Source organism: Ylistrum balloti, unplaced genomic scaffold, assembly GCF_031769215.1.
Source record: "Ylistrum balloti isolate Yb309-2 unplaced genomic scaffold, AGI_CSIRO_Ybal_v1 Utg369852, whole genome shotgun sequence".
In the NCBI taxonomy this organism is placed as follows: Eukaryota; Metazoa; Mollusca; class Bivalvia; order Pectinida; family Pectinidae; genus Ylistrum; species Ylistrum balloti.
The window spans coordinates 758412-783150 of NW_026782004.1; the positions used below are offsets into that span (position 1 = coordinate 758412).

The following is a 24739-nucleotide window of genomic DNA, read 5'->3' on the forward strand; positions in this document are numbered from 1 at the left end:
TGAAAGTAAAATAAACACACCTGTAATCTGTTTGGTTTTACTTTTATTGCTAACAATTCAAAAGTTATTGCAAAATGGTTACACAAAGGTAAAACAAACAATGATTTGTAACATTCCTCACTGTACATACATCAGTTGAAACCATTGCATACTTACGATATATCAACATGATACTGCTAACATACAGTTACACACAGTTTTATATATTTCTCGATGGTTTATTTGGGTGCTTTTTTGTGTTGTGAAACTCATTTTAATGTGATGTTGTATAACATTATGAGCTTGCGTTTCATTTTTAACTATTTTTATAAGGCTAAGCCCATACTTGGTTAGAAGCCCTACCTTGTATACTGGGTATTGCTCTTCAGTAGAATTATTCACATAGTTTATTGTCCTAATAACCCTGCCATCTGATACCATGTTGGCATCATCAGCTTATCTCAGGTTGAATATGGCGTAAGTGTGCCATACTATTTTACCTGTTTATCTATAATGTACTTGGATGTAATTAATATAATTTTGATAGTTTGAACATGTAAGTTTAATATTACCTTTATTAGTATGTAAAACATAGGCATCATTTTAGGCCTTGAGCTATAAACTTTGAAAAAAATACCCCTCGGTTTGAGATATCCCTGTCTACAAAACACAAGGGTGAAAGATTCTATTAATCTATATGTACAGGTAAGTGTAATATTACCTTTATTAGTGTGTAATAGATAGGCATCATTTTACCTGTATGTACAGGTAAGTGTAATATTACCTTTATTAGTGTGTAATAGATAGGCATCATTTTACCTGTATGTACAGGTAAGTGTAATATTACCTTTATTAGTGTGTAATAGATAGGCATCATTTTACCTGTATGTACAGGTAAGTGTAATATTACCTTTATTAATATGTAACAGATAGGCATCATTTTACCTGTATGTACAGGTAAGTATAATATTACCTTTATTAGTATGTAATAGATAGGCATCATTTTACCTGTATGTACAGGTAAGTATAATATTACCTATACTTGTATGTACCATAATTTAGTGTAATATTACACATACTGGTATGTAATTTTTATAATTATTTCCGTATATACTGGTTAGTATAATACATTTACCTGTAGGTAGTAAATACTTTTTTTACTTATATGTCCCGGTAAGTGTAATATTGCGTATATTTTATGTAATAGATATCATTTTACCTGTATATACAAGTCAATATAATATTGCCAATCCTAGTATGTAAAATGTATAATTTTACCTGTATTTAAGTGTTAAAGGAGAGTTATAGAAATTGCTTTAAGCCTATTTTCCTTTTTTTCATATTTGTGTTTGTAATAAGAAAATGTTGGAAATAAAATGTTGTTTGACAAATACCCGTACATTACATATACTTGTAAGCAGTAGTGTGGGGTTTTTTTTTACTAGTATTTAAGTGTTTTACCTGTACAAATGTGTTCTATTGCATATATTTATTTGTAGTAGTGTGCTATCTTAACTGTACATCAAATACTTGTATGTAATAATGTGTTGTTAACCCTGTATGTTTTATTTTCTATATACTGGTATGTAATGGTTAGCTATTTGGAATTTATACTAAAGTGAAGAAGAGTTTGTAATAACTCTGTGGAAAAAAATGTACACAAAAAGTTCTATAAGGTTTCGGATATGTGATTGAGATAGAGATAATGCACGACATCATCTGGTTCATCAGTACTTCTACAGCTATTCCATTCCTGGTGACAGGAAATTACAACACCAATAACATTCTTGTTGAATGTCTGCTGCCAGTGATAGTAGCAAGGTCATTTAAATCACTATTCCAGCAAATTTGGGCCATTATTAAGTACAGCAGCATATGCTGTTTTTTTCTTTTAAAAAGTACTTAGAAACCTCACTGGAATAAGTAATACTATTGTATATATATATATATAAGTATGAAAACTACAGACTGGCATTTTCTCACATGTGCACATCGCATTGAATGGTAATGAAGATGATAATGTAGATGAAGATGCCATGAGACATTAGGTAATTATGATATGCCAATTTCCACACAATATTTTTACATACATATCCATTCCCTCAAACAAAAAGGTCCATCTGGCCTTTATCACTTCTTTAATTTATAGTCAGAATCAACCTGGAAGTCAAACTGTTTAAGGCAATGGTAACCATGTCAAATTTTACACAATCTACATTTTGTAGTATTTCACATAATAATATAATAATTGGCAGATGCCATACCATATCAAATTTGCACATTAAAGAAATGCCACAGGTACCTCTTGACAAAGAAACAGTTCCCACTATAACATGGTTCACACTGCATCATGTTTTCATTACAAAACTTACATCTCTGACTAATATCAAATATGTGAGACAATTCTATGTCACAATTTAACACTTTCAGAAAAAAATTGGTGATAAAACACATTTCCTGAAATCTTAAGTATCACTTCTTGGAGACAATAAACACAAGTTTCAATTAGGAGACGGGGAACTTTTAACAATCCTCAATAGAATTCCAATAAAAATATTTTGGCAGAAGCTTCAATTTTCCAGAGAATAAGAAACTACTATTCGGTCCCAACAAAATAATAAATGATGTATATTATTTCCTTAAGTAGTCTTCACACATAAGTAGACATAGCAACATTTGGCACGCAGGTCAATGTATAGAATAGTATTTATACACGATTAATATATTACAGTAGCTATTACATATCTTCTGTAATACCTCAGGAAAGAGCCAAGTGTCTCTACAACAGATATTTGTACAACACCAGTGCAATAAAATTGTCAGCACTCTTACATAGTTTGAGCACTGGGGACAATGAAGCACTTTTAATGATCAACATTTAAAGGTGATATGTTTTCACACCTGCTACCAAATTCAGGTTTAATGTAGCTACCTAAGTTTCGATATCAACTACCCCACATATCTATTACATGCTTTGTCTAATTTGATGACTGCTACCTCGGCTATAATATTGTAGCTTCAGCAAACTTTTTACAACATGGTTCATGGTTTTACTAACAGATATAGACATATTTTCAATTACTTAGCCAAGATATGAGGTACTAAGCTATTTTGGTATTAGCTACCCATCTTAACTTTGGTATTTTGATACCAGTAAGGGACTCAATCAAACGACTGATTCTATTTCCACTTAGATTTGATACTGTGCTTGAAACACAGATACTAGATACCTAACTCCAAAATCAATTCAGGTTAAGTACTGACATTTTGGAAAATACCTGCACAGTACATGGTATCATATTGTAAGGAAGATAACGTAAATCAACATTTAAAGGGAGATAACTTTCCAAATACGAGCACAAAAAATCACAGGCCTATGTAGACTGCAGGCCCCACACATTCAAGGTCTTGTGCATCCAACCAGTGTTAAATACCAACTGCCATTTCAACAAGAGATCCCAGAACGATCTTGGCACCCACCATTGTTTAATCCGTATTTGCTCTTTGAAAGTTGGTCGCCTGAAAGTCATTTTGTCTTTTCTGATCAGTCCAAATTCAAACAGGCACAAGTAGAGGACAAAGGGAACTTATATATAAAATCTGAGAGGTCCATTCGGTACTTCTCAAAAAATAGGGATAACAATCATTACTAAGCAAAATCCAAGACGGCTGCCTGTCAGTCATTTTGTTTTTCTGATCAGCTCCAAACACGAACAGGCACAACTAGAGAGGAATCTATACATAAAATTTGAGAAATATCTATGCAGTATTTCTCAAGAAGCAGCAATAAACAAACTTTCAAACTCAAAATCGGCCATTTTGTCTTCATGATCAGACCCTAAATCAAATGGGCAAAAAGGAAGTTATACATAAAATTTGAGAAAGATCTATGCTGTATTTCTCAAGAAATAGCAATAGCAAACTTTACTTTTCAAAATACAAAATGGCTGCCTGTCAGTGATCACAGAAATTTTTTTTGGATGGACAGACCATGAACAACTGACGTAGGGTGATTTGAATAGCCCACCATCTGATGATAGTGGGCTAAAAATATAAAAATGATTTGTGATATGATGCAAAATGATCTTCAAAAAACGAGAAATTGTGGGGAAAAATATCACTGCAACAAAACATTTTGAGGGTGGTCAGGTGGCGCAGTAGTTACACACTCACCTTTCACCTAGCTATCTGGGGTTTGATTCCCAGAATGGACGAGGTCACCTGTCGACCACATGGGTTCTTCCCTGGTACTCAGGTTTCCTCCCACAGTAAGACCCCCATGGGCTTCCATCCAGGCCAACAAGAGTGATTAATATGAGATTAAGCTTGTTTCAAAAGTGTTGTAAAATAGATCAAGTTTATTCATTAAGATATTTTGACATCTCCTCTGTGGATAAAGTGGAAGAGCAATTATTTACACATACTGACCTTCAATATGGCACAACTAACATTTTCTTTTTAACCAAAAAATGATGGAACACTTTTGTTGATAAGTCATAGTACACTGTCAATGTGACAAGAAACAGTCGGTTAGATTACATCTAATAAACTGTGCCAGAGATGATGTTTAAGTTCCTTATCACGAAAAATTGTAAAATCTACCTTCTCACTTTTCTTTATTCCCATCTTAAATCAAAATGTACTCTTATGAGTTCAGAAATTTCTTTGTTTTCAAGTGAATAATTAACAAATAAAATATTACAAAAAATAAGTACAAATATCAAAATGCCTTGATACAAACATCCTCACAAACATGATTTAAAAAACATGATTAATATTGTAATGTAAAATTGAACAGTAATCAGATCCTTTACTGGTATTGTGTCCTGCTATCAACTCTCACAATCCTCTCAGCAATGATATAAAACTATATGATTTGTGTGAGACAAACTTTCCTAAAAGTATTTTCTAACACATTACACAGATCTGGTGAAGATTATACACACAAGGATGATTAATCATGTAAAAATTACTTTGATAAGTCAGAATTCATGTCAAAAATATACACTGATAAAATATTTTGCCAAGAGTAGACAATCTTATATGACTAGAACAACATATTACTCGGAAATCTTGGCCCAGAAGATGTCATGATCATCCACTGTCATGACCTTGTACATCAGATAAAGATCATGACAAGTAACACAAATTAAAAGTCCTCTCTTTCCATTTTATATCATTGTATACATAGAACTGAAGGTTTATTACTTAACAGTTACAAGTAAAATCTCATTTCAGAGCACTCACAATGTCACATCAATGAACACAGGGCAGCGAGACTTATCTACAAAGCACTGAGTTCTCGGTCAAAATAAAACTTTAATAAATAGTCATTAAAAAATAAATATCCTTATTCTTTACAAGTCAATATCAAGCTTGTACTGTCCAACTCCATGTTCTTCTGGGTTAATCAACATATATAAAAAAAGATATTTTAACAATGACTGTAACAAAGATCTTGTTCAAATTGATTGAACAATGCCTTAGAATTTTTCTCCATTCTCAATGTTGGGCATTAGAATCTGATTTCATAACAGTACCACAGGTAAGCATTGAAGGAGATAATGTCAATTAAAAATATCTTCTGGATCAGAGTCAACAAACAACCTACACCAAACTACATATCACAGTAACAATTTTATCACATGGGCGATGGGAGACAACTCTCTTCTATCCAATAACAAGCAGAGCACTGGAAATAATGATACGGTCATTCTACTGTCATCTATTTATATGAACTACTGGTGGACCACTGCATATCATCACACAGAAATAGCATACCAGATAAGTTGATGTTATCTAGTGAGTCTGGACTGGACAGTTATTTCTTAACAAGGTTTTGAGTGGACTGCAGTAGTTGGTGTTATGCATTTAACAATGTTTGGAGTGGACTACAGCAGCTAGTTTTATTTACTTAACCAGGTTTTGAGTGGACTGCAGTAGCTCATGTTGTTAACTTAACTAGAAATGGAGTGAAATCCAGTGGTTAGCATTAAATTCCAAACTGGGTATGGACTGGAGTAGACTGAAGAAGTTGGTGTGAAGTATTGAGAGAAAAGATAACAATGTATGACATTGTACAAAACCTCAATGATATCATCATATCATAATGTGGCCATATGGAACAATCAATACCAGTTGCCCACTGACAAGTGTGACCACGACAATAACCTTGGTACAGTTTAGCTTCACATCCTTGTTGGCTGGTCGTATGATGAGGTAGGTATGGTGATCTTCGACTGTAGAGACAGCTATCTACCAATTCCAGGACATGTCACTGACCTGAACATTCATTCAGAGCTCCAATAGAATTTCAGTGAAATAGGTTTACTCTCCGTCAAAATCTTCAAGCTTCTGTCACCTTTTTAGCCTAGAATGAAAGATTATGCACTAATACACAAATAGAACCAACTATTCTCCTCGACTTATTGTTGTATGAACTATGACAGGATATGCAGGGCTTTAAGTAAAATAATGATATCTTCTCAATTTTCCTGGAACACAAAGTCCTGTGGAATGTGGAGAGAAGGTTACTTACCTGTTGATGTTATCAGGTGTAACTGAGGATAGAGGCATCACTTACCTGTGGATGTTATCAAGTGTGACTGAGGATAGAGGCATCACTTACCTGTGGATGTTATCAAGTGTGACTGAGGATAGAGGCATCACTTACCTGTGGATGTTATCAAGTGTGACTGAGGATAGAGGCATCACTTACCTGTGGATGTTATCAAGTGTGACTGAGGATAGAGGCATCACTTACCTGTGGATGTTATCAAGTGTGACTGAGGATAGAGGCATCACTTACCTGTGGATGTTATCATGTGTGACTGAGGATAGAGGCATCACTTACCTGTGGATGTTATCAAGTGTGACTGAGGATAGAGGCATCACTTACCTGTGGATGTCATAAGGTGTGGCTGTAGAGAGAGGCTTTATTTGCCTGGGGATGCCATCATGTGAGAGGCTTTACTTACCTGTGGATGCCATCAGGTGAGAGGCTTTACTTACCTGTGGATGCCATCATGTGAGAGGCTTTACTTACCTGTGGATGTCATATGGTGTGGCTGTAGAGAGAGGCTTTATTTGCCTGGGGATGCCATCATGTGAGAGGCTTTACTTACCTGTGTATGCCATCAGGTGAGAGGCTTTACTTACCTGTGGATGCCATCATGTGAGAGGCTTTACTTACCTGTGGATGCCATCATGTGAGAGGCTTTACTTACCTGTGGATGCCATCATGTGAGAGGCTTTACTTACCTGTGGATGCCATCAGGTGAGAGGCTTTACTTACCTGTGGATGCCATCATGTGAGAGGCTTTACTTACCTGTGGATGCCATCATGTGAGAGGCTTTACTTACCTGTGGATGCCATCATGTGTGACTGTAGAAAGAGGCTTTACTTACCTGTGGATGCCATCATGTGAGAGGCTTTACTTACCTGTGGATGCCATCATGTGAGAGGCTTTACTTACCTGTGGATGCCATCATGTGTGACTGTAGAAAGAGGCTTTACTTACCTGTGGATGCCATCATGTGAGAGGCTTTACTTACCTGTGGATGCCATCATGTGAGAGGCTTTACTTACCTGTGGATGCCATCATGTGAGAGGCTTTACTTACCTGTGGATGCCATCAGGTGAGAGGCTTTACTTACCTGTGGATGCCATCATGTGAGAGGCTTTACTTACCTGTGGATGCCATCATGTGAGAGGCTTTACTTACCTGTGGATGCCATCATGTGTGACTGTAGAAAGAGGCTTTACTTACCTGTGGATGCCATCATGTAAGAGGCTTTACTTACCTGTGGATGCCATCAGGTGTGACTGTGGAGAGAAGCTTTACTTACCTGTGGATGCCATCAGGTGTGACTGTGGAGAGAAGCTTACTTACCTGTGAATGCCATCAGGTGTGACTGCAGACAGACTGCTCTGTGATGTGCCAATACTAAGCGAGGAGAATGCACTGTGGCTTGACTGCAAGCTTGTCATTGACCCTCTGTGTGAGATAAAAGAATTTCTATTCAGTGACAAAAGAGATCAATAACTTTGTCTTTCTAATTTCTTCAACCTACATTGTTTCCACAATCTATCAAAAGATCAGAAAATTTTGACTATGGAACCTTTTCATGTCATCTTTGTGAATAATAATGGGTTTGATCAATGATTTTCTCACTTTCCAATAATGTATTTGAAGTGTTGACACTTATATAGTCTCATTCATTTACTATGCAAATCGAGCAAATTTGAAGACACTAACCTGAAGGCTGCAGACTCCAGTACCTCTGTGTAATACATGACCTTAGACTTGTGTGTGGCCAGTGGAAAATCAAACACAGCTTTACCAGCATCAAAGTACTTCCATTGTAGTATATAACTTCCTACCTGACTAGTCACATGAGAACCCTGTCAAACAAACAACATTTTACATTTTCATCCAATTTCCCATACACAAATCAACTATAAACATAAAGAACACTAATCAATCACAATATGCACAAGTAGCACTCAAAAGAAGCTTCAGAACGTTCCAAGAAATAGCCAGGATAAGCAAGTTATATCCATGTACAGTATTTTTAAATAATGCAAATTGATGGTCAAAGGATGAAAACTGATGAGGAAAAAACTCTCCTAATGATTGGTTAAAAGTGTTCAAATGTTACCAGGTGTTTGCTGCTAGCAGAGATGTTCTGGCCATTCAACTTTAAACTTGAGGCTTGTGAAAACATAAAACAGTTGCAAAAACCACTAAAACAGTCTTTAAAATCTTAGGTTATCTCCAATAATACTACTGTAATTAGGAATCAAATATGAATTCTGTACGTGTATGAAATTTTTCCAAGTCATTTGTTAACAATTAGTTTTGAATAACTTGGGCAATATGACATTCTGAAAGTAAAAAGTACTGTTTTTTGTAACAAACAAGACGCATTTCCATTGTGAAGTCCACATAATTCTGTATATGTAAGAACAAAACCAGTTTAACAGCAAATGGAATCAACAACTGGAGGACCACTTATTTGGCAAATATAAGTCAAGGAAAGTAACATTCAGGAACTCTTAATGTCTAAGAACTAGAAATATGCTAAATCTAGAATGCTGGAGAGTGGAGGAATGAAGGGAGTATATTGAGCTAGGAGATAATCTTCCATGCCTATACACTATCTCCATTTTATCTGTACACTATCTCCATCTTACCTGTAAACTATCTCTATCTTATCTGTAAACTATCTCTATCTTATCTGTAAACTATCTCAATCTTACCTGTACACTATCTCCATCTTACCTGTACACTATCTCCATTTTATCTGTACACTATCTCCATCTTACCTGTACACTATCTCCATCTTATCTGTACACTATCTCCATCTTACCTGTAAACTATCTCTATCTTATCTGTAAACTATCTCAATCTTACCTGTACACTATCTCCATCTTACCTGTACACTATCTCCATTTTATCTGTACACTATCTCCATCTTACCTGTACACTATCTCCATCTTATCTGTACACTATCTCCATCTTACCTGTACACTATCTCCATCTTACCTGTACACTATCTCCATCTTATCTGTACACTATCTCTATCTTATCTGTACACTATTTCCATCTTACCTGTACACTATCTCCATCTTACCTGTACACTATCTCCATCTTACCTGTACACTATCTCTATCTTACCTGTACAATATCTCAATCTTATTTGTACACTATCTCCATCTTACCTGTACACTATCTCTATCTTACCTGTAAACTATTTCCATCTTACCTGTACACTATCTCCATCTTACCTGTACACTATCTCCATCCCTACATATATGAGGCGGCTCTACAATGCTTAGATCCATGCCAACTTGCATGGTCTTGTCGATGTATTGCGTAGAGCCGATACCGCCCATGGCCCCGCTGATGTGGTGTTGGTGCCGCGGGTCCCCAGACACCTCATGTTTACACCGTAGTACAGTGAATGTCACATCACCCTTTAAAATGTCAAAGTCCCAAGTAATCACAGATCCTTTCTGTGGAATGGATATCATCACCTACAAAGATACAAAGAACAGTCATTACTACTTAACACATTGATTTTAATGTGATATCATCACTAATGAACACCTCAACATTATTGTAAACAATTCTGAAGTTATATCTCTCTTTATATGAAGGTCTTACCTCATGAGGAAAATCTTTGACAATGTGACAAGTCTGGTACAAGCTATCTGTACTGAGGGGTGGGCCTTCTGGGGCCTTTTCTGTAAACTCCTCCTTGTAGAGGGATTTAGGTACCAAACCTCCTTCAGGCACATCACACTGGTAAGAAAGTAGTCCCAGGTGAAAAAAGCAGTCATACACATCATATAAATGTATTTATATAAACAATTAACATTCAGAAGGTCTGCTGTTTAAGTCAAAAACAAGAAAGAAACATTATTTCAATATTTAAAAATCAATGTCAACCATTCTATTGTATATAACTTTTTCTACAGAATAAATATCTAAGATTTGTTGAAAATTACTTCAAACTCACAAAACAATCTCCACCAAGGAAGTCAGGGATGTATTTCTTGTCTATAAACTCAATGAGACCTCCTGGCCCTTGGTAGTCATTGCCTCCATAAATCATGAACTTTTGTCTTGTGTCCTCATCAATGAACGGGCTGACAAGTGTCCATAGTACAGGGAAAACTCTTGGAGCTCGCACAATGAGCAGGCGTCCCATGGTCTCTGGATAGTTAGCCTCAACCATCTCTATGATCCTGAGCAGTGCCCGGATTCCTGGTCTCCACAGGTGTCGCATGCTGAGGCCATCAAGGTCCACAATACATGTACAGGCACTTACAGGGAAACCTCGCAGTCGAGTGGCATCACCTGCTCGCCGCAACCCTTCTTCATTCACATATAAAACCTGTAACATACAACATTTGTTCACTACGTGTACTATGACATCTCAAATTTATTTGAATACTTGTACCTGAATGTTAGTAACACAACACTCGTTCAGGTAACAAACATCAAATGAAATATAAAATTCTTCTTCAGTTACATTACACACCAGACACCTGTGATATATAAAAAAATCTCTGAATTTAAATACAGAACACCTGAAACACAGGACTCACCAATTAAATATACAACATATTAACACCTGCAAAATACAAACGCTCTTTGTACCACAATATCTCTATATCATATAAATTATCTGTAATCTATAGGAAGATATGGATTGTAATCTCTGATGTCAAATCTAAATATCTGTGTTTTCGTTTGAGCAGATAAATCAGCTAGCAAGAAAACAATATAGTTTCAACATACATGTTTAAGGAGTACCTCCTCCCCAACAGATTTCATTAGCCCCTTCACATCCATTTGCCCAAGTTTGAGGACATACAATGGCCGTCCATCTAAAACAAAAAAAATATATCTAAATACAATGGTATTGACTATCAATCTATAATCACTATACACATTAGTAAGTACACTGATCTTAATTATACTCCTCTTAATATCATAACAATGCCCTCATCCCAGTCTGTATACCCTTCTCAGTTCAAAATGTATCTGTGAATTTGAAAGAACTATTATTCAAGCATGGTTTTAGATACAAGACAAATTTCGTTCACATGTATTTAGTGTGGATTTGATTCCCCAAGAATTGTAATTCAGGGCTATTCTCAATATAGCTAACCTTTATCGTTGTAGTGCCAACCACCGCTGTAATACTGGTTCATAATGTCACCCGGTTGGTAAGTCTCCAGCAGGTGATCAATATTGTGGAGTTTCCTCCAGGCCAGTGAATGCACCAACATGTCACGTGACTTGTCCAGGTTAAATTCACGTGCTCTGAGAAAACGCAGAATGTGAGCATCCCTTGGTATCTATAACAGTGAAATATTCAACAGTGTCATTTCACAATATCTAAAACATTCCAAGGTGAAATTCCACAATTTGCTGACTGATGACTGGGACAGACAAATGGGTGAGCAAAGCTGATGACCGAGACAGACTTATGAGTGAGCAAAGCTAATGACTGAGACACACATGTGGGTGAGCAAAGCTGATGACTGAGACACACATACGGGTGAGCAAAGCTAATGACTGAGACACACATGAGGGTGAGCAAAGCTGATGACTGAGACACATGTGGGTGAGCAAAGCTGTTGCTGAGACAGACTTGTGGGTAATCAAACATGATGACTGAGAAAGACTTGTGAGTAAGTAAACCTACCTTTCCTTTGTGAGTCTCTTGTAGCCACTGTCGCAGCTGTACCAGTCTGCTCTCCTGTACTGGAGTGAGTGAGCCAAGGAAACGCTCAATATATACATCTTCCAACTTTCCGGCTTTGTCAGGGGGAGACAACCCTGTAACAATATTATTCATTTGGTGAAATTACCTTCAGCTGCAAAACCAGTCTAAATACAATGACTTCTCAAAAAACAAAACTTAATCTTGCGTTGCAACAAAACTTTTTCAACAAGACAGGACACAATCAGAAAGGTTGATGTTTAATCTCTTAAACTCAAATCCATACAGTTGTACAGTACAAGATAGTAATAGCTTACAAGTCTACAGACAATCTGTATAGGTGAGAATGAATAACTTCATCAGGGTCAGTAGGCAGTTTGTATAGATAACAGCTCTAGTTGGTACATGTAAACAGAGACTTACCATCAGGGTCAGTAGGCAGTTTGTATAGATAACAGCTCTAGTTGGTACATGTAAACGGAGACTTACCATCAGGGTCAGTAGGCAGTTTGTATAGCTAACAGCTCTAGTTGGTACATGTAAACGGAGACTTACCATCAGGGTCAGTGGGGAGTTAGTATAGATAACAGCTCTAGTTGGTACATGTAAACGGAGACTTACCATCAGGGTCAGTGGGGAGCTTGTACAGATAATAGCAGTTCTTGTAGGTACATGTAAATGGGGACTTAAACTCAGGGTCAGTAAGGATTTTGTGATAGAGAGTGGCTGTAGTAGCCACCAATACCAGGTTAAACTAGCTGCTGTGACTGAAAATTTACCATCAAGGTCAGAAGGAAGTTTGTTTGTACAGAGAGAGGCTGCATTAGCTGACTGGGAACTTACCCTCAGGATCAATAGGGAGTTTGTTGGTACAGATAGTGGCTGCAGTAGCGCCTAATACCAGGCTGGATTGGCTGCTGTGGCTGTGGGTACTGTTTGAACGACTTCTCAAGCCGCTGTCCTGGGATGGAGTATCATCTGTCTTGATATCAATGGCTGCAGTCTCTGGAGGCTGCCAACGTGGTGTGTATGGTACACCAGAACTCAGAATCTCATTGATGTAGTACTCTATCACTTCCTTACCCTGTGAAAAAGATAGCCAATAATGTGTACAAAATGACTTATTTCACAAAGACTTATCAACCTCCTAATACAGTGAAACCTGCTTAATATCATGTTTTGTTTGTCAGGGGCGAATGCGATAATAAACAGAATGTGACATCTAAACCCAGAAGTTAATTTTCTGATGCGCCAAACTGACTTTTTTCCGACAGAAATTGTTTGAAGACAAGAAATTTGAAATTTGATTTGTTTTTCCCAGTGATTGTTTATTCTTTGAAATATCTAAACTGCTATTAGATTCTCAGATTTGTATGTGACACTACTGTGTCATCGGCTGGTGTTTTGCCATAAGATTTATTCATCCATTACTGATGGTGCATCATAGCAAAGTTGATATATATATACAGTGTATATACCTACAACTTCGATAAAATGTGTTTTGAAGATTGCAACTTGAGCATTGCCAACAAAAATTGCCAACAGAGTGTGAACTGTTCACCTTTAAAACACCATGTTTCATTGGCTGTTAAATTACAGATTTTTTTTAATGACCAATCAGATGTCGTGAAACATGGCACAGAAAAAAACCTGGTTTCAGAACATTCTACTGTCACAAGTGCTCATGATAATTTAAGCAATAAATGATTTAAAGATATATTAAAATGTCGACATTCTGACATTATGACCAAATTCCATATGCTACGTTTTTTACTCTAAATGAATCGCCTAAGAAAAATGATTAAGATATCAGCAAAGATGTAAGTGGCCCGGTGTTACTTTTCAGGTTTGGTGTCCAATGGATCATTTAACAAAGAAACAAAACAAACACAATTTGCAAAGTCACAAGGTGTGAAAAGTTAGCCAGTAAGGCAGTGACAATGTTTACATAACATGTCCAGGTGTATCGGATGACACTCCAGGCATGAATCTATAGTTCCTGTCCTCACTTACAGATGATGAAGTGATATTAAGCATTGCCCACATGAAAATAAGTGACATTATCAGATGTTGGCTTACATAAAATATATAGGGAAAAATATCTGTGTTTCAAGATAAACTTAACTGTAAGTGGGTTCCACTATCAAATACACAGTGTCTGTGTGAATAAGTTTTAGATATATTTATCATTTCTACTCTGGTTTAGGTCTTAGCCCAAAATATTCTCAGTATTTCTCCAGTCTCAGAACTTACAAACAGTATTGTGATTACAAATTTCAAAAGCTGTAAACAGAGTTATAGTCGAAGAGTACAAAGTGGACTTTGTAAAAGGTTTTGTCACTCAGATGTACACAACCTTCCAACTGACCTTTTTTATATTAGCAGCATACTGTTTCATAGCTATCTTCTCGACCATGCTTTCAAAATTGAAGAAATGTTTGATGTCTAAGCTTGCACTCTGTTCAAAACAGGTCCAGTCTGGGTTTTCTGAGTGTACCTGTGTGAAAAGAGTCAATATATTATATATGAAACAGATATAAGACTTCAGGAATGTTGGGAAGATGCATGTATAACTGGTTGCTTGGTACTTAAAACTTCTCAAACTCAAGTTTTACATCAGACAGCTTCATAGAATTGAAAACAAATTTTTTAAGACAGCTTATTCAAGTTCACAGGGTGTAAAACTTTTTTCAAAGCAAGTGTCCTGTGAGGATGCTTTACACCCTGGATAATCCAGGGTAATTATAAATCCACTAACAGTGTCCAATGTTTCTATCAAATACCAACTATGTTACAGGGATGTTAAATACAGCTGAGATAAGTAAACTGCTTGTCCAATCAATTATTCATCCCCTGATAGTTTTAACTGTTAAGTAGACACTACCGGGAGTCAGTGGTCAGATGTGAACTCACAGAATATTGACAGTGTTCGTTGATTATGATCCTTGAAGAGAAACTCTCGTTGTGGGCGTCTATTTTCAGGACACGATTGCGCCTATCCAAGGCATTTGTCTGAATGAAGTACACATGATCAACGCCCATGATCTGAAATTGTAGCAGAATGTGAAAATCACATTAAAAGACACAAAGAAACAGATGGCAAACCCTGAGGGCTGTTGTGTGACCATTTTACATCAAGCAACTATTAATATGACAATAAATTCAATTTAAACCAATCATTTCTGCACAAATTTTCAAAATAAACTTGTTAATCAATTTGAATTTCAAGGCCAAATCCATCAACATTTTTAGTGTTGATCATGTTGCCAGGTCCTAGAAAGCCAGATAAAGCTGTAACACAATAGAACGTGGACAGGTGTAAATGACATGAGAATTAGAATGATACTGTATAATCAATACAGAAGTCATCAGTCTGTTGCCATACCCTCTGTACTCCAAAACTACCCCTGAATCAAACAACCAGCCCATGGAGTAGGAAATCTATATAGCTAATTAGAATCATATAGATTTTTCTCCTCAACAGATAATTAGAGTGCATGAGATAAGTTTGAATTTCTGGGACCATATCAAGTTTTGATCATACAAGCACAGCTGTCTTTCCAGTAATTATATAAGAAGTAAAGACAGAAGTTTCAGTACTAGGTTTACCATGTCAGGTTATTAATCATACCCATATGTCTTCCAAAACTAACACATACAGCTCATACATCCACAGTACCACATGTTAGGATGTATACATTCTATATAGAAATAAATATACATAGCTTATGTGTGCATATCACATTCACACTTAAGCACAATCCAAAGAGCCCAACACTGAAATACATCTACATATAACAGTATTGACCTAACCATTGTTTGTAAGGTCGTGGAACATGACTAATGGCATAAAAACAATCCCAAACATGACTGATCAATAGAGACTTTGAATATGGTGACAGCTGGCTATGTAAAGTCAACAATACTCCTATATAAGTGATATTCATACATCAGAACCTGGAATGATTGTAACAGGCTAAGGTTTGCTGCCTACTTGGATTCTGCTATACACAAAAATAAAACCAGACTTTTTATCGTTTTCATAGACATGCAGTTGTAGGTTTCCAACACATATATGGCAATTACTGTTTGAGTAAATGTTGTTATAACAATATTACCAACCTCTAATATCCTGGAACTAATCGATGATGCTGCAGTAGGAGAGAAACAGTATCTTATCCATATCTATCATCTTTAATCATGTGCACACATTTAGATACCTATCAATATAGTGGAATGCTAACGTTTGGATGTTTATAAGGATGTCTACCATTACATCTATTGAATGTACAGTAAACTTCACAATGGTCAAAAGGATGTACAGTCATTACCTTTTTCAGTATATAAGGTGCGTCCACATTCAGTTTACACCTGCGTTCCACTACATGCTCAGCTTCATCTTCTGTTTTGTGTTCTGAAATAACCTCACAGCCGAGAAACACTGGAATCATTTTACAGGTGGGAAATCTTTTCTCATATGCCTGCAACACGTAGACAACACAAACTCCATCAGTGTTTAAAGGTACATTGTTAGCATGTATATGTACTCAATATCATAAAATTAGATCAAAGTACTGTACAGTGTGGAATTTCAATAGTTTTAATACACATCCTGTCAGTATACAAAGAAAATAATGAAGTGATGCAACACATGTACAGGTTCTAATATATACATATGTATCTTCGACGTTATCTGACTGGTGAAATATGTACAGATTTTTTGGGAATACTTAGTAAATGTTCTCATATGTAGCCAGAGGGGTTGCAATATTTCTGTAAGATTGCAATCAATTCCAGTTTTGAATATACCCAAAAAAATTATAACCATGACAGTTACAAATATCACTAAAACTTCCTCTCATGTTTGATGAATGGATTTCAAAACTGAGACATTAAATGGTGCTTTCACTTTTTTGTAGTAATTAGAGAAAAGAATGTGACAGTGACTCATCCTTCAAATAAATGTATTAACACTTTACAACTTTCTAAATGAAGAGCTAAACTTCTACAGAACAAACATATCAAAACTTGGATGTCTCATATCTTCGAGGTTGACACCCACCATTGTTTTATCTTTATTTGCTCTTTGAAAGTGGGATCTTTTCCCTCATTTCTCTTACTGTCTCTGTTTTTGCTCTTAATGATAAGAAATTTGAACATTCCTTTGCAGAAATTGTGATGGTAAGAAATTTGAGAGATACATTCAGTACTTCCAAGAAATATGTATAACAATCTTTACTGGGTGAAATCAAAGATGGCTGCCTGTTAGTCTTTTTGTTTTTCTGACAAAGAGGAATCTATATATAAAATTTGAAATATATCTATGCAGGATTTCTTAAGAAGTAACCGTAACAAACTTTCTAAATCAAAATTTAAGAAGGTCACCTGCAGACCATTTTCTTTATCTGATCAGTGCCAAAATCAAACAGACGCAAATAGGGATCAAGGAAAATATAAGAAACAACAATAACACACTTTCAAAGTCAAAATCCAAGATGGTTACCTGTCAGTCGTTTTGTTTTTCTGATTGGATCCAAAATTAAACAAGCACAACTTCGGACCAAGAGGCCTACATATGGAATTTTAGAAAGATTTATCCAGTACCTTTCAAGAAATTGTGATGACCAAAAAATGTAGGGCCATTTGAATAGTCCACCATCTGATGATGGTGACCTTGAAGTGCAATACACCTTGTGATATACTTGAACCAACATAATCACCGACCATATCTACTACTGTTTAGATGCAAAAATGCCAACCAAATTCAAATTGGCACATAGGCTCAGTAAATAAAAATTTTTAACTTAGATTCAAATTGGATACTCTTACTTCTAAGTACACAGCTGTAACTGTATGTGTATTTTCTAAATTCATAAGAAGTGTGGCAATTTTAAGAATATCTGAAAAATATCTATAATTACTTCTAGAATATAGACAAAGTCACCTATATAAGTATTAAGACTGTTGTTGGGTTGGCAAAGATGGTCTTTTACAGATCGTTTAGTGCTCAGTGTTTCGCAAAAATACTCTTATCAATTAGATATCAATTATCTAAGACAGGACAGAAGCCAAGTCTAGTCAGATCTACTTGGAGTTTGTTATGGTGATTATATGGGTCTTGTATACCCTTTCCTCATGCTTGACAAATCAAACACATTCAAATTATTTGTTTGACTAAAAGCCAAATATGGAACTCCATTTTGAGCATTTTTAACATTACCATGATCATCTTTAAAGTGAAGTTATCTTTCCAGACAGAGTAACACTTTGTCTATGCAAAATTGATGTTTTAACACACATTAGCTAACCTCCAGTTCACCATAACAAGAATGGTTCCAGATGACAGATCTGAAAGGAATAAGCAAGTAAAATGCCCAGAGATCATACAAACTACAGAATGCTGCCTTTAGATCTGATCCATGCGTGTAACAGTATAATAAACTCTTGAAAGCACCAACAAGTCATTACCAAACCTTTGAATGATCTTAAACTCATACACACCTACATGTCTGCTTCTTTTCATTTTATGTTTTCTTACACATCGTGCTTGACAAGGTTTGTTTATTTACAAGTCAATCACCTTTCTAGACAGTCCTGACATCAGATTTTTTTAGATAGTGATTTAATATAGGCATTTATTCACTATTGGATGTAAACAAGAGAATGATTGATCCATACAAAATTATATATGTATGTTGTGTATTATGTGCTATCTTTTCATACACCAAATTAAAGTCCCCAGTAAATACTCTACACCTACCTATTATTTGTTCTATCATGTTTGACACAGATTATGAATTCAGAAGGATGGATCATATAAAATCCAACACTAGGTATATATTTTTTACACTAAGGTGAGTGTTGAGATTTGGTCTCACCACTCCTTGTACTGCAGAATATCAAAGCCTATCAATTTACACCTCCACAGGCTTGTACTATAACAGACAACAATAGCAACAAGAAGAACTTGCGTCACTGCAGTGTTCCATGACAAGTTTCAGTTATATTTGTGGATTATAGTTGTCATGGATCACCAGTCAAACCCCTGGAGGTCAATTTTGTCGGTAACTCCTATCATGCTATTCTACACCTACCATTTACAACATAAATACAAAGCTAAAAAAAAGACATGTATATATATTTCAAAAGCTATAATTAAATAAGAGAATGACATATGACAACCTACATATACATCAAATTAAGAAAATTGGAGTTGTTTTATCTGAGTTTTTTGAGCATGAAATTCTACAACGATATAATCTAAAATACATTACTTGATTATAATTTGCATAGGAATGAATATTAATGGCCAGTGGCATCTTTATTAAGAAAAATATGAGTTTTGTTTTTGCTAAAAACACAAGAAAATATAAGGTACCAATGATCGTTAAAATGTCAATGTAGAAAAAATCAAACTGAAATATCAGTTAATATTTCTAAGTCTGTAAACACTTTAATAACTTCCCCTTGATTGTATATTATTCAATTATAAATATACATTTCAATGTCATAGTCATCAACATGTTGGAGCAAGTCCATGTTATGTTACAAATCATCAAATCATTTCAATGTAGTCTTTATATCACATTCCATTATTAACTCAAGATTTTTGTTGAAAGATAATCTATCATACAGAAAAAATATCTAAACAAATTAAAATTAATTGCTAGCTACAGACTTGGTATATATTTCAATTTACACAGCTTTGGTACCTTTACATACAAATATGTGATGAAAGTTAGGCTAATTATTGTCTGAGAAGGTCACGCAAGATTTTAACTCTGTTAAAAGGATTGTAGAATACACTACCTACTAAACACAGTGGCAAGTTAATGTGTATAGTTACGGGGCTATTACTGACAATCAATGAACACATAACTCAAGTAGCAAGGACACTCAAAGCTGTCTTCTATCAAACTGAATACTGAAAAGTAATGCTAGTGTTTTTCTTCTGTTTTTCTTACGAGAACTGGTAAGGAATTTTCACCTGGCATATGTTTGTTAGACAAGAATACGCTGTATGTACTTATTTGGTCACCTTGACCCTGTTCCTGTCCCCAAATATTTCATTAACTTTATAAGAGGGGAAACCATTCAGCTAAAATTATTTTTTTCAACCTGGTTCAATCATCTTTAGTAATTGATCTCTTCAAACCTGTTTAAGACCCTTAACAAATGAGGAAACATGAGGCCCAATGGCCCGGCAGCAGTCACATGGTATATACCAGCCAAATATCATGCCTCTAGGCCTTTTAGTTCATCATCAGAAGTTGTTTAAGGTTTTGGCAAATTTGATCCCTGTGACCTTGAATATAAGTCAAGGTTGTTTCTCTTCATAAACTTTTTCGGGCTTCATCCTAGGAACATACCAGCTAAAATATCATACCTCTAGGCCTTTTAGTTCATGAGAAGAAGTCATTTATAGGTTTTGATAAATCTTACCCCTGTGACGCTCCGGCCAGGTGACCTACCAATACTAATGAATTTTTTTAGTAACTGTAGGCTTTTGAATTAAAGTTACAGCTGAAGATGGACAATGTGAAACTTTTTGTTTAGTTTGAAAGATATAATTTACAAAAATTTACACCAGAAAAGCCTTGCATTCTTTTTATCACATAGAAAATATCTCCAAACTTGATGCATGGTGCTTTATGCCACAGCAATTTAATATGTTATTAGTCTAATTCAACATTTATAAATCTATTTCCAGTGAGTTCTAAAGTGTACAATAGGAAAAGACCTAGGATGATATTTGATTCTTTACCAGAAACAAATTTTAGAATAATCCATAACACTGAGACTGACAAGCAAATTGTTGTTCTGCTATGAATCTAATCATTAATACTCGCAACTGATGAATTTGGCAGCATCATAATTGCATCATCAAATATTACCATACTGTTAAGATGAGATTTGGAAGAATCTACAAATTAAATCTTTTCATTGATACTTTGGACACAACTACAGAAAACTTGATATCAGATAAATTTGGCAAATGCTTAATCTAATATAGATTTTAAAACTGCAATATATTTTTTCCAGCACATTTTTGATGGCTATAAATTAACCATCTATGGCTTGCAAGTGATGATACTGTTGACTTGCACTAGATCTGGGAGATCCAACAAGTCTGTTTACAGTGTAATGGTGTTCCCTATGCAGCAATTTGATGGAATGATCGTTCATTTGTCATAGACCCCTTAACATCCATTTTGATGTTATTGAGTATTTACTGACATTAGGTCCTTACTGCTAGTTTTATATCACCACTACTTTTTAACAAGATGTGTTGGAAAAACACTATGACTCAAAGAGGATGCTATTCCTGATAGCTACACATTCAACTAAAAGCATTTTTGCAAGAATATGTATCAAAGGCATAGGTTAACAAATGTGGTATCCAGTAAAATGTCATTAAGAATACTTGTGCTGTATAAGAATGCATTTTATAAAACAGTATGAAATACTGATTGGGATAGTGACTACAAGTTAGGGAAATGAAATGCAAATAAATTATATAATATAACCCATCATGCAAAGTGGTTGACTTACTTTTTTCCTACATTTCTCATAATTAGTTTCCTTATCAAAGTCCCTAAGCTCTGGCAAATATTGACCAATTTTGACCAACATCTGACTCATCTGAGATCTCAATAATACATGTATCTATAAAGCAATATACCAAATTTGGTTCAAATCTGACCATAAAGTTTAAAGTTTATGATAGAAACAAAGAAATGATCTATTTTAAGAATTGTAAAAGTTGATGAATTTGGACCTATACTAAACCCTTCATAGATTTGATTGATATAAAGAACTATCTATACCAAATTTAATCTAAATCCAATCAATAATTCTCGAGTTATTTGACTGAAACCCAAAAACAAACAAACAAACACAGACCAACCAAATACAATATTCTCAACCCCCCACCCTGATTGTTAATCTTGGGGTCATTTAAAAACATGGATTCATGTAGTATATCAGTGATATTAATTTCAGGCAGTACATCTGTCTCTACACCATGACTATCAGAGTGTACCTTCTCAATGTGTCAGGGAACATGTAGAACAATATCCGTTATTCTACATCAGTCATCATATACACTCATTGGCATGTCATTACTGCGGTCGATTTCCATCTAAAATGTATGGTGTACTTGAACCTAAATTTGATTAATGGAGAATTGTAATTTATACTTTTACATACACACTATTAAGCTTGAAAAACTAAATGTTGTAAGGAAATAAATAAGTGAAAGGCATGATTTTATTACATGTAGCTGAAAGGGTTTGTAAATGTTATAAGATCAGACCACTTTATCAACATCTAATAACAAACTGAAACATCAAAATATACATCCAAGTGGATACTTCCCCAACACATTATCAACAGGCAGATTTGCAGTTTATACCCATGAGCTACAACAAGCAGACACTCTAATGAAAAAGACTGTATTCAATGTGATTGTACACTGCATACCTGTAAGTTTACAAACATAACTTGTATTTATCGTACATGTATCTTATCACTGGTTGTAATATTACTAGTAACCAAGGCTGTGTGTTCTTTGCATTTAACACTGGGTACAACATACAAACTTGTACAATTCATCATTGTATTAGATAACAATAATGAAGTACAAGAGCATTAGGGGTTGACAATAATGCATGATAACCCCATGATCATTATACTAGCATACCAGTGCTCGAAACCGTCAAAAAGCTTATCTAATCTACAAACTATCAAAGCTCATAATGGTGGTGTTGGTAAACTGTTACACAAAAAGCAAAGAAAGACTAAAGTGACCAGCTCTTTTTGTCTGCTTGTTCTGGGAACACAATCTGTCAAGTGACTTCTACAGCTACATGTATATAGACAATTAACAGCTGTATCAACATATATGAAAGATATACCTTTATCTAATTTACTAAAATATAACAAAATTGCATTTGAATGATAATAGACCGGCCAGCTGATTCTACCAGACCGGTTATTATTATTTTCATTCATTTATTTATTGTGAATCAACTAGACGACATTCTCTTTAAAAAAACAGGAAAGGTAAGGCTGAATGACCTTAGTTTTCCTCCAGATATATGACCCCGTGAGATTCAAAGAAATGTCACTTTACTCGTTAGTCATAGCAGACAGCTGTCAAACGTCGAGGCACGTGCACGACTTGATGGTCAGTTTCCTCGTTTCAAAATTCTGAATAGTAAGACAAACCCAACAACCATAAAAAACAATTAATTGTCGTACATCTCAGATCATCTCTTATTATTACGATAGATGTCGGAGTTTGTTGCCATTTATAAAGTTACGCAAGCACGATACTTGATCGCGGTGACAATAGTTTATACGAATGACTCGCCAGTTTGACAGGTCGAATTCAGGACACCTCGCTACGACGTTAAACTGGTGATTATGACTAGATATTAAATGTGAAAAATATCATTGGTGTACTCACGGCCATGACAAGTTCGAAAGGGTATTTATATACCCTTACGGGTGACTGATACGTCTGCACCATCCCGATTTCTCAATAATCCGAACCACTCGAAATGATCAACACTCCTGTCGCATCTTGAGCCTAACAACACATATAAGCTTATGCTGCAAAACAATATAGTTCTTCAGATAAACCCGGATCATATTTAAACAATATACTTTAGTCATGACAATAAAAAGTAATGCAAAACCTTTCTAAATAGAAATTATAACTGGTTGGTTGCCACTGTACGATACCATAAATGTAAATATCATAAGGTATTTTCATATTTTTTTTAAACATTCTTCCGCGTGTAGGGGGAATAACTCTTCATATATGATAATAAGGTATCACTAAATAAATAGTAACACTGTTAAGAAGACATTCATACATTGTAGAAATGAAAAGAGAAACAGTACAGATATTATTCTTGTAACTTGTAAAGCTTTCATCTGAACAATGGAATGGAAATGTTCAGATTTATTTTTTAGGATACACTGATATTTACACAAAGTTTGTAAAACAAACACATAATGATTTAACGGTCATCCTGCTTACTCTATGAATTATTGATATAAATGCACAGTCTGAAATAAACTAGTGATCAAATGAATGCTAACTAGTTGACTGACCACCCCTGCAGTGTTTGAATGTACTGGGTTTTTTTCCCACTTAAGCTGAGATATATACAGCATATTGTATACTTCTCTGTTAAGGTCCATTTTTTATTTGTTTGTTTTTTTGTTTTTTGTTTTTTTTTTTGTAATTAACAAAAAGGAAAAAGAGAACGATCAACATGTACATTGTCACTATTCAACATTGATTATATGTCCAGGTTTGCATGTAAACTTTTTTTCAGAACAGAGATGCATACAACATTCTTTAATTTACGTGTCTAAAAACAGGAAAGAAGCCAAAGCTGAACAACGTTAACTTGACATTTGAACGTAATATGAACATGACATTTGAACGTAATATGAACATGACATTTGAACGTAATATGAACATGACATTTGAAAAACGGCCTTA

At 35.2% G+C, this 24739-nt stretch overlaps 1 protein-coding gene across 1 annotated transcript; it reads right to left on the bottom strand.

The window, feature by feature from the left end:
* On the bottom strand, positions 1 to 23774 carry LOC132545673 (SEC14-like protein 1). The gene is made up of 14 exons (XM_060209356.1): positions 23690 to 23774; positions 16551 to 16700; positions 15133 to 15264; positions 14588 to 14716; positions 13063 to 13303; positions 12202 to 12335; positions 11662 to 11851; positions 11289 to 11377; positions 10504 to 10881; positions 10149 to 10286; positions 9770 to 10018; positions 8238 to 8383; positions 7872 to 7976; positions 1 to 6349 (listed from the first exon to the last, which is right to left on the bottom strand). The coding sequence occupies exons 1-14, from the start codon at positions 23750 to 23752 to the stop codon at positions 6337 to 6339; spliced, it is 2157 nt and encodes a 718-aa protein (XP_060065339.1). The 5' UTR covers positions 23753 to 23774; the 3' UTR covers positions 1 to 6336.
* Between the last annotated feature and the right edge of the window lie 965 nt (positions 23775 to 24739).

Excerpts from the sequence above, each read along its gene's own strand:
- LOC132545673 (XM_060209356.1), bottom strand. The coding sequence starts at position 23,752 with ATGGTGCAGACGTATCAGTCACCCGTAAGGGTATATAAATACCCTTTC. Across the intron at positions 15,265-16,550 it reads CACCTTATATACTGAAAAAG|ATCATGGGCGTTGATCATGT; the intron begins GTAATGACTGTA and ends CTACAATTTCAG. Across the intron at positions 8,384-9,769 it reads GGGATGGAGATAGTGTACAG|GGTTCTCATGTGACTAGTCA; the intron begins GTAAGATGGAGA and ends TTTGTTTGACAG.